Consider the following 14,019-nt stretch of genomic DNA (forward strand, 5'->3'; position numbering starts at 1 on the left):
TATGTAATCCTATGATTGTAACAGACTTCAGTAGAACATAGCGGAGCAGGCTTGAGGGACTGTATGGCCGACTCCTGCTCCTATTTCTTATGTTCTATCATAGACAGGCTGGTGAAATGGGCAAATATATAGTAGATACAATTTAATGCAGAGAAGTGTGAAGTGATGCATTTTGGTAGAAAGAATGCGGAGAGGCAATATAAACTAAATGGTACAATTTAAAAGGGGGTACAGGAATAGAGGGGCCTGGGGGTGTATTGACACACATCTTTGATGATGGCAAGTCAAGTTTAGAAGGCTGTTACAAAAGCATCTGGTATCTTTGGTTTTATAAACAGAGGTATAGAGTACAAAAAGGAAATTATGCTAAACATTCATAAATCATTGGTTAGGCCCCAACTGGTGCATTGTGCCAATTCTGGCCACCACACTTTAGGAAGAGTGCCAAGGCTTTAGATAGGGTGCAGAAGAGATTTACTAGAATGACACCAGGAATGAGGGATTTCAGTTATGTGGAGAGACTAGAGAAGCTGGGGTTGTTCTCCTTGGAGCAGAAAAGGTTAAGAGGAAATTTAATAGATATATTTAAAATCATGAAAGGTTTTGATAGAGTAAATAAGGAGAAATTGTTTCCAATGGCAGATGGTTCGGTAACCAGAGGACACAGATTTAATTGCCAAAAGAACCAGAGGCAAGATGAGGAAAATTATTTTTACGCAGCAAGTTGTTATAATCTGGAATGCATTGCCTGAAAAGGTAGTGGAAGCCAATTCAATAAGTTCCAAAAGAAAATTTGCAAGGTTATGGGGAATGTGGCTAAGTGGTTAGCTCTTTCAGAGTGGTGGCATAGGCACGATGGACTGAATGACCTCTTTCTGTGCTGTATCATTCTATGAATCACTCGATGTGAGCCTAAAGCTATTGTTTCGTCAGTGTCTTCAGCCTTTAACATGGATTAACATTTAGCTATCCATATATAATTTAAAATTTTACACCTACACACACTTCCTGAATACTTGATTTCCTGTTACGTTTTTGTCACGTTTTTATGTCATTTTTGACTATCATAAATGTCCACATTAGGTTTTGCTTAAGCAAACTTGACACACTGTAACTGGACAACCTGCCCACCAGTTAACATGTGGAGTGAATTTCTGAATCTTCACAAAGTTCCACTGGAAATCCATGGGCCATAATCCCAGCAATTATGCCAGGATTACATCTGCTGGCACCTTTTAGCGCTGACCCCACTAGAGTTTCAGGATCAGTGGATGGACAACTAATTTACATGGGGCAGCAGACACCTGCACCACTGTAGGTGCACCTCTGTCCCATGCAGCTGGAATATCCAGGGAGTTGTTGCCAGGAACCCGTCCATCCTTCCAATCGTATTTAGTATCCCCTTAGCACACTGTATAAGCGAGTTGCTAATGATTTATTTTTCTTTTTAAATGTCTCATTCTTTGGGGGTTTAGCCCACATCCCTGGCCTGGATGTCTCAGTGGGGGTCACTAGTGCCTAGATAGAGGCAGGTATGCATCAGCTGACTCAGCGTACCTGCCTTCAGTCCTATGCTGGGTCCCAGCTGAGCCAGGAAACATAGGAACAAGAGTAAGCCAATACAGCCACTCGAGCCTGTTTCATCATTCAATTAGATCGTGGTTGATCTGTATTTTAACTCTATTTACCCATCTTTGATCCATATCCCTTGATACCCTTATCTATCAATCTCAGTCTTGAAAATGTCATTTAAGGACAGATTATATCACCCCTCAACCTTTTAAACTCAAGGGAATACAAACCAAGTTTATGCAACCTGGCCTCATAATTTAACCTTTTTAAGCCCTGGTATCATTCTGTGTTAATCTATGTTGTACCCCTTCCAAGGCCAATATATCTTTCCTGAAGTTCGAAGCAGCTCGTAAGAAGCAGTTGGAGCTTCTGCCCCTTACAAGGCTGATCAGAAAATTCCGGAAATAGCGAGAACCTAATGTAACCAGATCCCTGCCATTTCCCGGTGGGTTCCTCCAGACTCCCACTGAAGTCCAGCAGAACTCCTAATTTGGGGCCCATTTTTTTCCCCTAAGTTGCCAAAGGTAACTATTAAATTTTATGTTAAACATTTTTACTTTTAATTTTTCTTATTTTTGCAACTTTATTACCTTGATATCATGTAAGTATAAATGATTATAAATTGCCATTTTGACAGCCTGCTCCCTTGCAGGACTTTCTCTTTCTTCACTCACAAGCAGGTCTCGCAAACCTCTGGGCTGTTTGCTATCCTGTCAGTGTCTTGTCCTGGATCTCTTCACCTGCTCTCGAGCCTTTAAGTGTTCTGCCTACTCCTGTAACTTAGATGGCCAATTTCCTTATTTCCCTCAGCCTTTTGGGCCACCTTCACAACCAGAATCACACTAGCTAACCTGCTTAAATTTTTCAGGCCTTGAAAAAGAGATGGGTGAGGACACTGTTGCAGATATGGATAGAGGCAAAGGGATTTGAGATGGATACAGAGATGGGGGAAACACAACTGAAATCGGTCAAAGAAAACCTGGTAGAGACAGGTGGTACAGTACATTACTGCAGACAGAAAAGGGGAGGGGCGAGATGTGAAGGGAGACGGACATATAGAGATGGGAGACATACAGGAGAAACCTGGGTGATAGAATTGAGGCAGTATGCTGCATAGAGACATGGGGGAGTAAGACAGGAATACACATACCGGGGGAAGTACAGGACCAATACTGAGAAGAAAATGAAAAACAGAGAAATGAGGCAGGATGTTATTGAAGACAGACACTGGGGTGGGGGAGAAAGAGGGGAGAAACATTAGAAGAGCTGCAGGAAGAGATATACATTGGGGTCCCAAGCCTTTTATCCACATTTTTGGGGACAGACAAAGAAATAAGGAAGAGATTGTGAGAACAAATTGTCCAAGATGGAATTCAGGAGGACATTGCTTGAGAGAGATGTGGGATGACATTGCTAAAAAGATATACACAAGCAGAGAGATGGGAAAGAAAGAAAAGAACAGATTTATATCGTGACTTTCATGTCCTCAAAACCCTTTACAGTCAATGAATTACTTTTGCAGTGTTATTAATATTATTGTGTCAGCACACACAACAGCCAATTTGTGTATAGCAAATTCCACAAACAAAAAAAAGACACAAATGATCATGTTTTGTGCCATTTGTTAAGTGATAAATGTTGACCATACCTTCTTCCCTCACCTATATTCTCTCTGCCCCACACCACTTCTACCCACTGCTGTTTTATAATCATTGTCTTGCTCCCTCTTCCACAGTCCAATTCCTCTCCAGCCCCATTCCCTACACTTCAGCTTCCAAACTATTCTTTTCTTTCCTCGTGGCCAATGAATTGCTAAATACAGGTGAGGTGTCCATGCAGATAATCGAGAAGGATGAAAAAAAACCAGCAGTGCATAACAAAGCTGGTAGGGTAGAATTGGGAGTAGGGACCAGGAGTGAAGAAGGCTATGATGATATTCAGCCGCTAAATGAAAAACAAATAAAAATTAAATAAGTAATTTTCATTGAATAAAAAATAAAATTAAAATAAAATGAATCTTATTATAGTCATTTCTTTCTGCAAACAATGAGTGAAGTGACACTGGGTAGATCAAATGAGACAGGGTAAACAGGAAAACCAATCACAAAAGCGCAGGAGCATTTGGAGCAAAGCTTTTGGCAGGTGTTAGACATGAAGCAGCCAGGAGGGCCTGAAAAGGCACGGGAGTAGAGGCAAGAATGGTGAAGAAAAAAATAATTGAAAGTGTGGCCATAGAGCTGGGGAAACTTCAGGTTTTCTGGGAGAAAGACAGATAGGAGATCCCAGCAGGATCAGTAATTTTCAGTAATCAGTAATGGGGAAGGCAGTGTAAACTCAAGTCAGCAGTTTATGTGGTTGACGTGGTTTACGAATTGAAAAAGAAAAATGGCAAGGGAGGGTATCTGCCCATCATTGATGAACTACCTGTGCAATATTTAAATCAAGATGGGAAAAATCACTGCGAGCCATCAAGGTGGCCTGGGAATAGGCAAGGAATAGAAGAAACTGTATGTCATTATATATATGAAGAATCACTATATAAATATATATTAGAGAATCCCCTCTTCTCAATCTTCCTCGCTGCCATGATCCACCTCACAGTCAACAAGCTCCCCATTGGAGTGGAACTAAACTACAGAACCAGTGGGAACCTGTTCAACCTTCGTCGTCTCCAGGTCAGGTCCAAGACCACCCAACCTCTGTCATCGAACTACAGTACACGGACGACGCATGCGTCTGCGCACATACAGAGGCTGAACTCCTCAGTACATTGGAGAACCCATGTATCACTGGATATTCGGGGACCTCTGGATCATTATATTTTAGGGAACACATAATAATCACATATAGTAGATAACCCCTATTAAGATACATTACATTAATATAAAATAGACAACCTGTATAAGAACATATTGTAAGGAACCCCAATACAAATTGTTATATAGTTGATAATCCTACATCATTAGAGAAATAATATGTAAAAAAATACATATAACTCCTATATCCTTATATATTTGAGAAACACCAAGTCAATATATATTAGACAGCCTCCATACCAATTTATAACTAGGAACCTCTCTTTAATTATATTTACATATAAATAGAAATCTCAAATAAACATATTTGAGAACCCTATATGATTATATATTAGAGGAAACATACATATATGTACATTATAGGTCCCATTATATAATTATACAATGGGGGGCGATTTTACCCAGTGGAAATCGAGCGGGTGGGCAGTTATGCAGGTTACTTACCCACCGGAAAGCCACCAGGATCCTGCCATCTGGGATTTTAACCAGCTCTTCTGATGAGGTGGCAAAGACACTGACTTAAAGTCACGGGGGTACTTCTTAATGCGGATGTTGGGTGTGGATGATATCATCGTAAAAAGGTGTTTTCTTTTCTTTGTGAGGCCATGAGCAGCAGGGGTGCTCCTCCAGGCCCCACAAAGAAACCATAGATTTCCCCTGTCATGGACTCCAGCCCCTTCCTGAACTCAAGACCTCCACAAGATGCCCTGGAACCTGATCTTGCTACCCACCTTGAGTCAGCCAGGATCCTCCAGGCTGCGTGATTTCCCACAGCATTCTAGATGGGAAGTAGGCCAGCAGGATTTAAATAAGGACCAGGAGGTAAATAGCTGGACCTCATTTCTGGAGCAGCAGATGCCCACCTGCCCAAAACCTGCTCGGTTAAAAATCAGGGCAGTACCATGCAATAGCTGTGACAAAAAAAACAGTACGATCACCTATCATAACATCATATACAGGTGAGGAGAGCCATTTGGCTCATCTTAGTTTATTCACTAAGAAAAACTACTTTTCCCTTCTATTTTCCAATGGCCTCTCCACACTATTCATTGGTCTCTTAAACGACCACCAAATGATATTCACATTTTGCATAAAAGAGAACTTCCTGACAGTCCTAAATTTGCTTTTCACCAGTTTTCCTGTACTTCAGAAGTAATTCATTGGTTGTGAAGTAATTTGGGCATCCAGAAGACATAAATGGCTATATAAATGCACATTTTCTTTCTTTGAACTTGTGTCTTTCTGTCCAGTCAAGCTTTTCTTGAAGTAACCCCTCATTAACATTTACCTTTTGTATATGGTTTATGATCTTGCATACCTCTATTGAAATGTCTTCTCAGTTGCTCTGTTTCTTGGCTAAAGAACACAAAGTTCTCCAGCTTTTCTCATGACTCAATCCTCTGACACTTACGATAAGTCATGTAGTTTTCTTCTGCGCTATCTCCAAGTCATTAATGTATCCAGTTATTAAAATTGTCCACAGTACTACAAGTGCATTTGCAGCATGACATCACCGTATTTGTACTTTACTGATTTAGCAATATAGTTCAATCTTCTATTTGTTTTTTTACTCCTGCTCTGCAGTTATTAACATGTTAATTGCTGAATCAAAAAACACCCTGTTAGATAAAGAACTATTTTGTTGTTCCTTAGGACCCGAATTTGATCACCTTACTGCCCACTGCCACCAACATTCCTCGTGAAGATCCGCCCAGTGCCACTTTCGAGATGGGCTGGAGCAGGCTAGAGGGGGAAGCCGCCAGGAAGCGCCCGCTGACGTCAGCGGATGGCCGAGTGACATAAGTGACCTCCCGCCCTCCAAGCTGCCAGATTGGTGCGGGCGGGAGTTGGCGCCAGTACAGGGGTGAACCGCTGGCTGGAGGCTGGTCTGTCCCCAATGGTAGGTAGGAAGATCCTGAAAAAAAGGTTAGTGAACCTTTTATTTAAAAAAAAGTCCCTCATTTGCTGCCCACCGACCTTGGGTGGGCGGAGGCCTTCATCAAATTCGGGCCCTTAGAATTTGCAAGCAGTGAAAGAATGGAAGTCTGACATTGCCATTTACTTTGTTACTGTCTCTGGCTGTTCTAGACAGAATTCAATGCCTGACCATAACTTGATAATGGGAGATTCTCTTCTGCCTTTACCAAAATATGTTAATCGTCAAAAACTTACCTTTCTGGCAAACTGATTCTATCTTGCCTTTCAGCGCTGTAAGCAACCTTTGTATGCCATTTGTGAAATGCAAATGCATTTTGTGTTGAAATATGGTCAATAGGGAATGTTGCCATGGTGATGTTGACATAGATGGTGATAGAAATCTTGGGTCATGTTCATGTTTACATTCTCCTATTGTATTTGCACATGCAGATTCTTAAGAAGGCAATGAGTGCACAGAAACTGTCCAGTGTTTATAACTATAGTAGCCATCACTAGCAAGTTGACCTTTCAGATGAGGCTTCCTACAGCTACTGTGTGCATTCCTTTGTAAATGCAGCCCAACTAGTGAGTGGTAATACATTCCCAGACCTCCATTGCACAGCTTGAACAATTTGTACTGGCCATCTCTTTTATGTGTGCCTCCTTTACTCAGTAATAAAAAATGTGTTTTAGAAATAAATTCTCATCACATAGTGCAGTCCAGTCTTTATCAGTATCATCTCAATGCACATGCCAGAACCTCAGTAATAGGTATGTTCTCCTGCTATTTAAATGGCAAAGAGTTGCTGCATATGGAATTTGCATTCTGTATCACATCCAAGACTATTTCTTGATAATACATTTATACTGCATCCGCAGCTCTATGCATTATTTCCTGTCCTCCACCTAATCATAGAACATTAATTTGTTTTCTCCCCCTCCCTTTTTCCTGGCTTTGTTCCTCCATATAAGTGGCTAACTTGTAACATTATCTGGTTCTGAAGAAGTGTCTTAGACCTGAAATGTTACCCCTATTTTTCACTATCCAGTTGCTGCCTGACCTGCTGAGCGTTTCCAGCATTTTCTGATACCTTCATAAGCCTGACCAAAACACCTCTTCATTGCACCTGGCTATCATCCTCTGATAGCCCACTGCTGGCAAGCCATCAGATATCTTTTCAGGTCACAGGCCCGGTGTCTTCTGATTAATCCTGGCTGTCTTTCTACCTCCTGCTGTAAATTATTCAATTTCTTCTTTGTGGGTCTGGGGTGTGGGCGACCTCTGCTTATCTATCCTGGCCATCCTCTGATCTTTTATGAGCTGTCTGATATCTCAGGCACCTGAATTCTGAGGGCAGCTGGAATAACAGGGAATAAGTCGGGGAGTGGAGCTGACACCACATGTAGGCCCAGGATAATGGGTGCAAAATGATCCGGAGTAGGGCAGAGGATAGCTTTAGGCATCTTGGAGAAACAGCGCATGTAGAAAATGGGATAACTGGAGGACTGCCCAAAACCAGAAACATTTACATTTCAAATTTATAATTAATATAAAAGGTATTAAAGTTTTAATTAAAAAAATGTTTAAGCCAATATCTAACATAAAACATAAAAGCAGCCTTAGGAAAAAAACAAGATTGTGTCATATCTCTCAGAGAAAGTTCAGAAACTTCCTCCACAGGCACCCAATGACCCAAACAGCATGTCAATTTTTCACAGGTATTTTTCATTACAAATGTGGAAAAAGTTGATGCAAAATGTGTGACACAATGTGACAACAGGTGTTGCATACAGGGATCTAAGCCCAAGTGCAGTAGGGTTGGGGGAATAATTGGACCAAGGTGGGGAATGAGGTAAGAGGGAAGGAGGAAGGAAGAGGAAGGGAGGGAGAGGAAAGGAGGAGAGGGAAAGAGAGGGGAGAGGGGTGAGAGGAGAAGAGGGTGAGGGTGAGGGAGAGAGAAGAGGGGGAGGAGGAAAGGAGGGAATGGGATGGAATTAAGAAGAGGAATATAGAGTACAGAGTGAGACAGGAGGGGCAGCCAGGAAACATGCTGAGTGGGGGCAGGAATATGGGGAAGGTTGCAGAACATCCAGTCATAATCTACAAAATGCTGCTCAGTGCGAGGGGCATGGGTGGGAAGGTCTCTTGCGCCACAGTGCTGCTCTTCTGGGGGAAATGGTCCTTTCTAAAAAATACTGTTAAGTGAAAGAAACACAAATTGCTACCCTGTGGGTTGTGGGTAAATTGTCCTGCAGAAGTACAAGGGGTCCAATCCACAAAATGTTGTGGCAAGGCCATCAGGCCACAATGCGACGGGCCGTCAGGCCTACATGCTGTGGAGCTATAATTCAATTAATACTTTTTTAGGGATTGGATAGACATCAGGGCTGCAGAGGAAGCAATAAGGTAACAGTTGAAATATTAAGGAAGTTAAAACAAAAACCTTTACCAATGGTGATTATTAGGAATTTCAGTGATGATTTAAAATAATCAGAAGAGCATCGGGTGATTGATAGTTACATAAAGTTAGAAGGAATCCCACTTTACTTAATGAGTCACGTAACATGGCCTTCATGCCATTAACTACAGGTGCGGTACCATGGAATGTTGCAGCCATGGAGAGAAAAAATAAAATGAGAAAGTAAAGGCACAATGAAATCGAATGGTATTCGATATTAAAAAAATCATACATCATTAAAAAAAATCATCTGAGGTTTAATTAGGTGCATTGTTAGGCTAGTGTAAAACAAAATTTACTTTGGGCCTAGCTTATGCCTGACCACAGAACACTGTTGACACAGGGTGCCAAAAGTGAAAAGGCGTCCCATTCCCCAGGGATTACATCCTTTACCTTGATAAGCACAAAATAAGGCAAATGAAAAAGATCCCCATGCATCCATGGTACTCTTTCACAAAACTTTCAAAAATGTTGTCTCACTTTGCATTATGTACATACAATAAACCAATTGATTGACATTAAGCTGATCTGCATGCTAATTTTAAAAATATCTGGATGTAGGTTGCATTTGTTTTTCATTCTTCACTTCAGAGCAAATACAATGGGTCAAACAATCACATACTTTCCCTTTAATGTATTTTGTTTTTCCAAAATATTTATTGTACTTACATTTGAAAGGGCTTTCACTAAACTTCCACTACCATCCATAGCATTAAGAAATTCTCTATAAAACTTCATTTTGACCTTGTTATTTCGTATAGTTAGCACACCAATATCTTTGAATGTGAAATGCACATTACGGTTACAGGCGATATAACGAGACATGATCTGCAGAGTCTCTTTGACACATCCTTCAACTGTATCCCGATCATAAGGGCTCTCCAGAGCTAGGAATGTAAAATTTAGTTCAACAATAGGTATGTCACCTACAGAAAAATAAATGATAAAACTTGATTAAATTTGTACAAAGATTAGGAAACAAAGAACTATATCAGTGGATTTCTTTGATATTCTGTGACTTTTGATCACAAATTTTGTTGGGATATAGGCAATCAAGGTGAACACTAGGTGACAGCCTAAAACTGTAATAGGCAATTGCTAGAATATTTTCAGTGCAATTTTCACTATGTTTTAAGTAACAATGAAAAGTTGAGTTTCTGCTCTTTACTGTTATTCAATAACACCCACTGGAAGTTGCATCTATGTACATGCTGGGTGATTTGGCTAAGCTGGACCTCATCATCACAAGCAATCATATGGCCTCCTGATACTCACTGTCGAAGTTTGCATATGAAGAATGCCCACTAGGGTACTGCAGGCTGGAGTAAGAGGAGAGGAGAAAATTGATGGGATGGAGAAAAAAATATTTAGCAAAAATTACATTAAAAATCATTCAAAGGTCATTTTTCTCTTTTACAACTTTTTGAATAAATTTATGGAAGTAACTGGCAATTTGTTTTAAAATGCTATTGACCCTGAACTCAAGGCAGAGATCTGGAGGTCAGTGAGATCTAATAACATGATATATTGTGGAGTTCTTACAGGTAGGTAAAGGAACTGTAGACTATTTCATACTTAAAATGCAATTCCTTTCTTTCAAATTCAGAACTCAGAAAAAAACTGTTGGGCACTGCAGCATGAAAACACAGTGAATCACTGTGAGGAGGCTGCCAGCATGAACCTGTAAGGTGAAGGGAAACAAGCTTTTATGATATAGTAAGTATTTGTCTTTTATTATATTCAATTTATATTGCCACTTTGATGAAATATATAATTGAATTGCTACGCAAGTAAAATATCTCACTTATATTGAAAAAGAAAGATTTTACATAGAATTACATATTACATAGAATGCATAGCGCAGAAACAGGCCATTTGACCCAACTGGTCCATGCCAGTGTTTATGCTCTTCATCTAACCCCATCAACATAATCATAGAAATTTACAGCACAGAAAGAGGCCATCGTGTCCTTGCCCGCCGACAAAGAGCTATCCAGCCTAATCCCACTTTCCAGCTCTTGGTCCGTAGTCCTGTAGGTTATGGTACTTCAATTGCACATCCAAGTAATTTTTAAATGTGGTGAGAGTTTCTGCCTCTACCATTCTTTCAGGCAGTGAGTTCCAGACTCCCACCACCCTCTGGGTGAAGAAATTCTCCTCAAATCCCCTCTAAACCGCCTAACAATTACTTTAATTCTATGCCCCTGGTTGTTGACCCCTCTGTTAAGGGAAATAGGTCCTTCCTATCCACTCAATCTAGGCCCCTCATAATTTTATACACCTCAAAAAGGTCTCCCCTCAGCCTCCTCTGTTCCAAAGAAAACAAACCCAGCCTATCCGATCTGTCATAGCTAAAATTCTCCAGTCCAGGCAACATCCTCGTAAATTTCCTCGGTACTCTCAAGTGCAATCACAACTTTCCAGTAATGTGATGACCAGAACTGCACTCAGTACTCTAGCTGTGGCCTAACTAATGTTTTATACAGTTCAAGCATAACCTCCCTGCTCTTGTATTCTATGCCTCGGCTAATAAAGGCAAGTATTCCATATGCCTTCTTAACCACCTTATCTACCTGGCCTGCTACCTTCAGGGATCTGTGGACATAATCTTTTATTCCTTTCTGTAATTAATGTAATGACTCAAAAGACTTGTTACTGTAAACTGCCTCAGATGTAAACCTGATCCATCTTTATTTGCGTCCAAAGTAACCCGCGTGACATGGTACCCGAGCTTATATACCCGTGATCGCGCATGCGCGCGTACAGCCCAATGACCTCCGACAGTGGCGCCCCCTGATGTTTGGTGACCCCAAACACAAATACATAATAACATCCTCTTTCAAGATCTTAATATCATTTTTTTTACAAATTAAGACAGTCTGGGACTTTCCACTCACGAGTTGATTGTCTCAGTTCAACTTCACTTCTAGGCGAGCGTTCTGAGTCAGTTGTGACTGAAGGCTGAGTAACCGATCTGATGGGAGTGGTAATGACCACATCAGGGACTGGAGGTCCCGTTTCAATAATGACAGCAAAGTCCTCTGATGAATGAACATTGGTTGGTTGGTCACTGACTGCATCTTCCTCAAGCGGTTCCAGTTCATCCGTGTGCTGCAGTTTCATCTGATCAACATGTTTCTTGTATGTTTGCCCATTCTTGAGCATGACAATAAACACTCTGTTACCCTCCTTGGCTGTAACAGTACCCGGCGATCCACTTTAGACCTTGACCATAGTTCAGTATATAAACCGGATCATTGACAGAGATATCACATGACACAGCAGCACGATCATGATACCCTTGCTGACTATGACGTCTGTTTTCAACACAATCATTCAAATCGGGATGAACAAGAAAGAGCTTGGTCTTGAGATTTCTCTTCATCAGTAGTTCAGCAGGGGAGACCCCGGTAATCGTATCAGGTCTGGTCCTGTAACTGAGCAGTATACAGGACAAGCGAGTCTGCAGTGAACCCTGAGTTACACGTTTCATACTCTGCTTGATCATTTGGACAGCACACTCTGCTTGACCATTAGAAGCATGTTTGAATGGGGCTGACCTCACATGTTTAATACCATTGAGTTTCATGAACTCTTGAAACTCCAGACTTGTGAAGCAAGATCCGTTGTCACTCACAACAATGTCAGGCAAACCATGCGTAGCAAACATGACACGAAGGCTCTCAATCGTAGCTGTAGACATAGAAACATAGAAACATAGAAAATAGGTGCAGGAGCAGGCCATTCAGCCCTTCTAGCCTGCACCGCCATTCAATGAGTTCATGGCTGAACATGAAACTTCAGTACCCCCTTCCTGCTTTCACGCCATACCCCTTGATCCCCCGAGTAGTAAGGACTTCATCTAACTCCCTTTTGAATATATTTAGTGAATTGGCCTCAACTACTTTCTGTGGTAGAGAATTCCACAGGTTCACCACTCTCTGGGTGAAGAAGTTTCTCCTCATCTCGGTCCTAAATGGCTTACCCCTTATCCTTAGACTGTGACCCCTGGTTCTGGACTTCCCCAACATTGGGAACATTCTTCCTGCATCCAACCTGTCCAAACCCGTCAGAATTTTAAACGTTTCTATGAGATCCCCTCTCACTCTTCTGAACTCCAGTGAATACAAGCCCAGTTGATCCAGTCTTTCTTGATAGGTCAGTCCCACCATCCCGGGAATCAGTCTGGTGAATCTTCACTGCACTCCCTCAGTATTGGATGACATAATAACACACTCTATCCACTTTGAATATGCATCCACCACAACAAAAAAAATCTTTCCCAGGAAAGGGCCCGCAAAATCGATGTGGATCCTCGACCATGGTTTAGATAGCCACAACCAAAGACTCAGCGGAGATTCCGTTGGTACTTTACTTAGCTGCATGCAAGTATTGCACTAATGCACACATGATTCCAGATCAGAGTCAATTCCAGGCCACCATACATGAGCCCTAGCAATGGCTTTCATCATGACAATACCAGGATGAGTGCTACGTAGTTCAAGTACAAATTTTTCTCTACCTTTCTTAGGCATAACAACACAATTACCCCACAGTAAACAATCTGACTGAATGGACAGTTCATCTTTGCGATGATTGTAAGGTTTGGTCTCACCACACACTTCCATAGGTATTGCAGACCAATCATCACTGGGGACACAACGTTTCACAACCGATAAAATAGGGTCATGGCTGGTCCAGATTCTAACTTGTTGAGCAGTGACAGGAGTTCCTTCACGCTCAAAAGCATCCATTACCATCAGTAGATCTGCAGGTTGAGGTATCTCCATATCAGGTGTGGGCAAAGGCAGATGACTCAGTGCATCGGCACAATTCTCACTGCCAGGTTTATAATGAATAACATAATCATAGGTAGACAATGTCAACGCCCACCTCTGGATACAGGAAAATGCATTGGTATTAATACCTTTGTTTTCTGAAAACAATGAGTGGCTTGTGGTCCATTTCGAGTTCAAAATAAAGACCAAACAGGTACTGGTGCATCTTTTTGACCCCCATACACACAGGCTTCTTTTTCTACCATGTTGTAAGCTCTTTCCGCCTTTGACAAACTTCTCGAAGCATACGCAACAGGTTGTAGCTTACCCGACTCATTTGCTTGTTGGAGTACACAACCAACCCCATATGATGAAGCATCACAGACCAATACAAGACGCTTACACGGATCATAATGAACAAACAACTTGTTTGAACAGAGCAGATTCTTAGCTTTCTCAAAGGCTCTATCTTGAGAT

The 14,019-nt window shown here is 41.4% G+C and overlaps 1 protein-coding gene across 1 annotated transcript in view; it reads right to left on the bottom strand.

The window, feature by feature from the left end:
• The window catches only part of LOC139275067 (coiled-coil domain-containing protein 81-like), a 214,617-nt gene that overhangs the window by 189,969 nt on the left and 10,629 nt on the right, over window positions 1-14,019 (bottom strand). The window contains exon 4 of the mRNA XM_070892012.1: window positions 9,434-9,690. Coding sequence (XP_070748113.1) covers window positions 9,434-9,690 — 257 coding nt within the window. The remainder of the gene's footprint in view (window positions 1-9,433; window positions 9,691-14,019) is intronic.

The sequence above is a fragment of the Pristiophorus japonicus genome, chromosome 10 (genome assembly GCF_044704955.1).
Source record: "Pristiophorus japonicus isolate sPriJap1 chromosome 10, sPriJap1.hap1, whole genome shotgun sequence".
Lineage (NCBI taxonomy): Eukaryota > Metazoa > Chordata > Chondrichthyes > Pristiophoridae > Pristiophorus > Pristiophorus japonicus.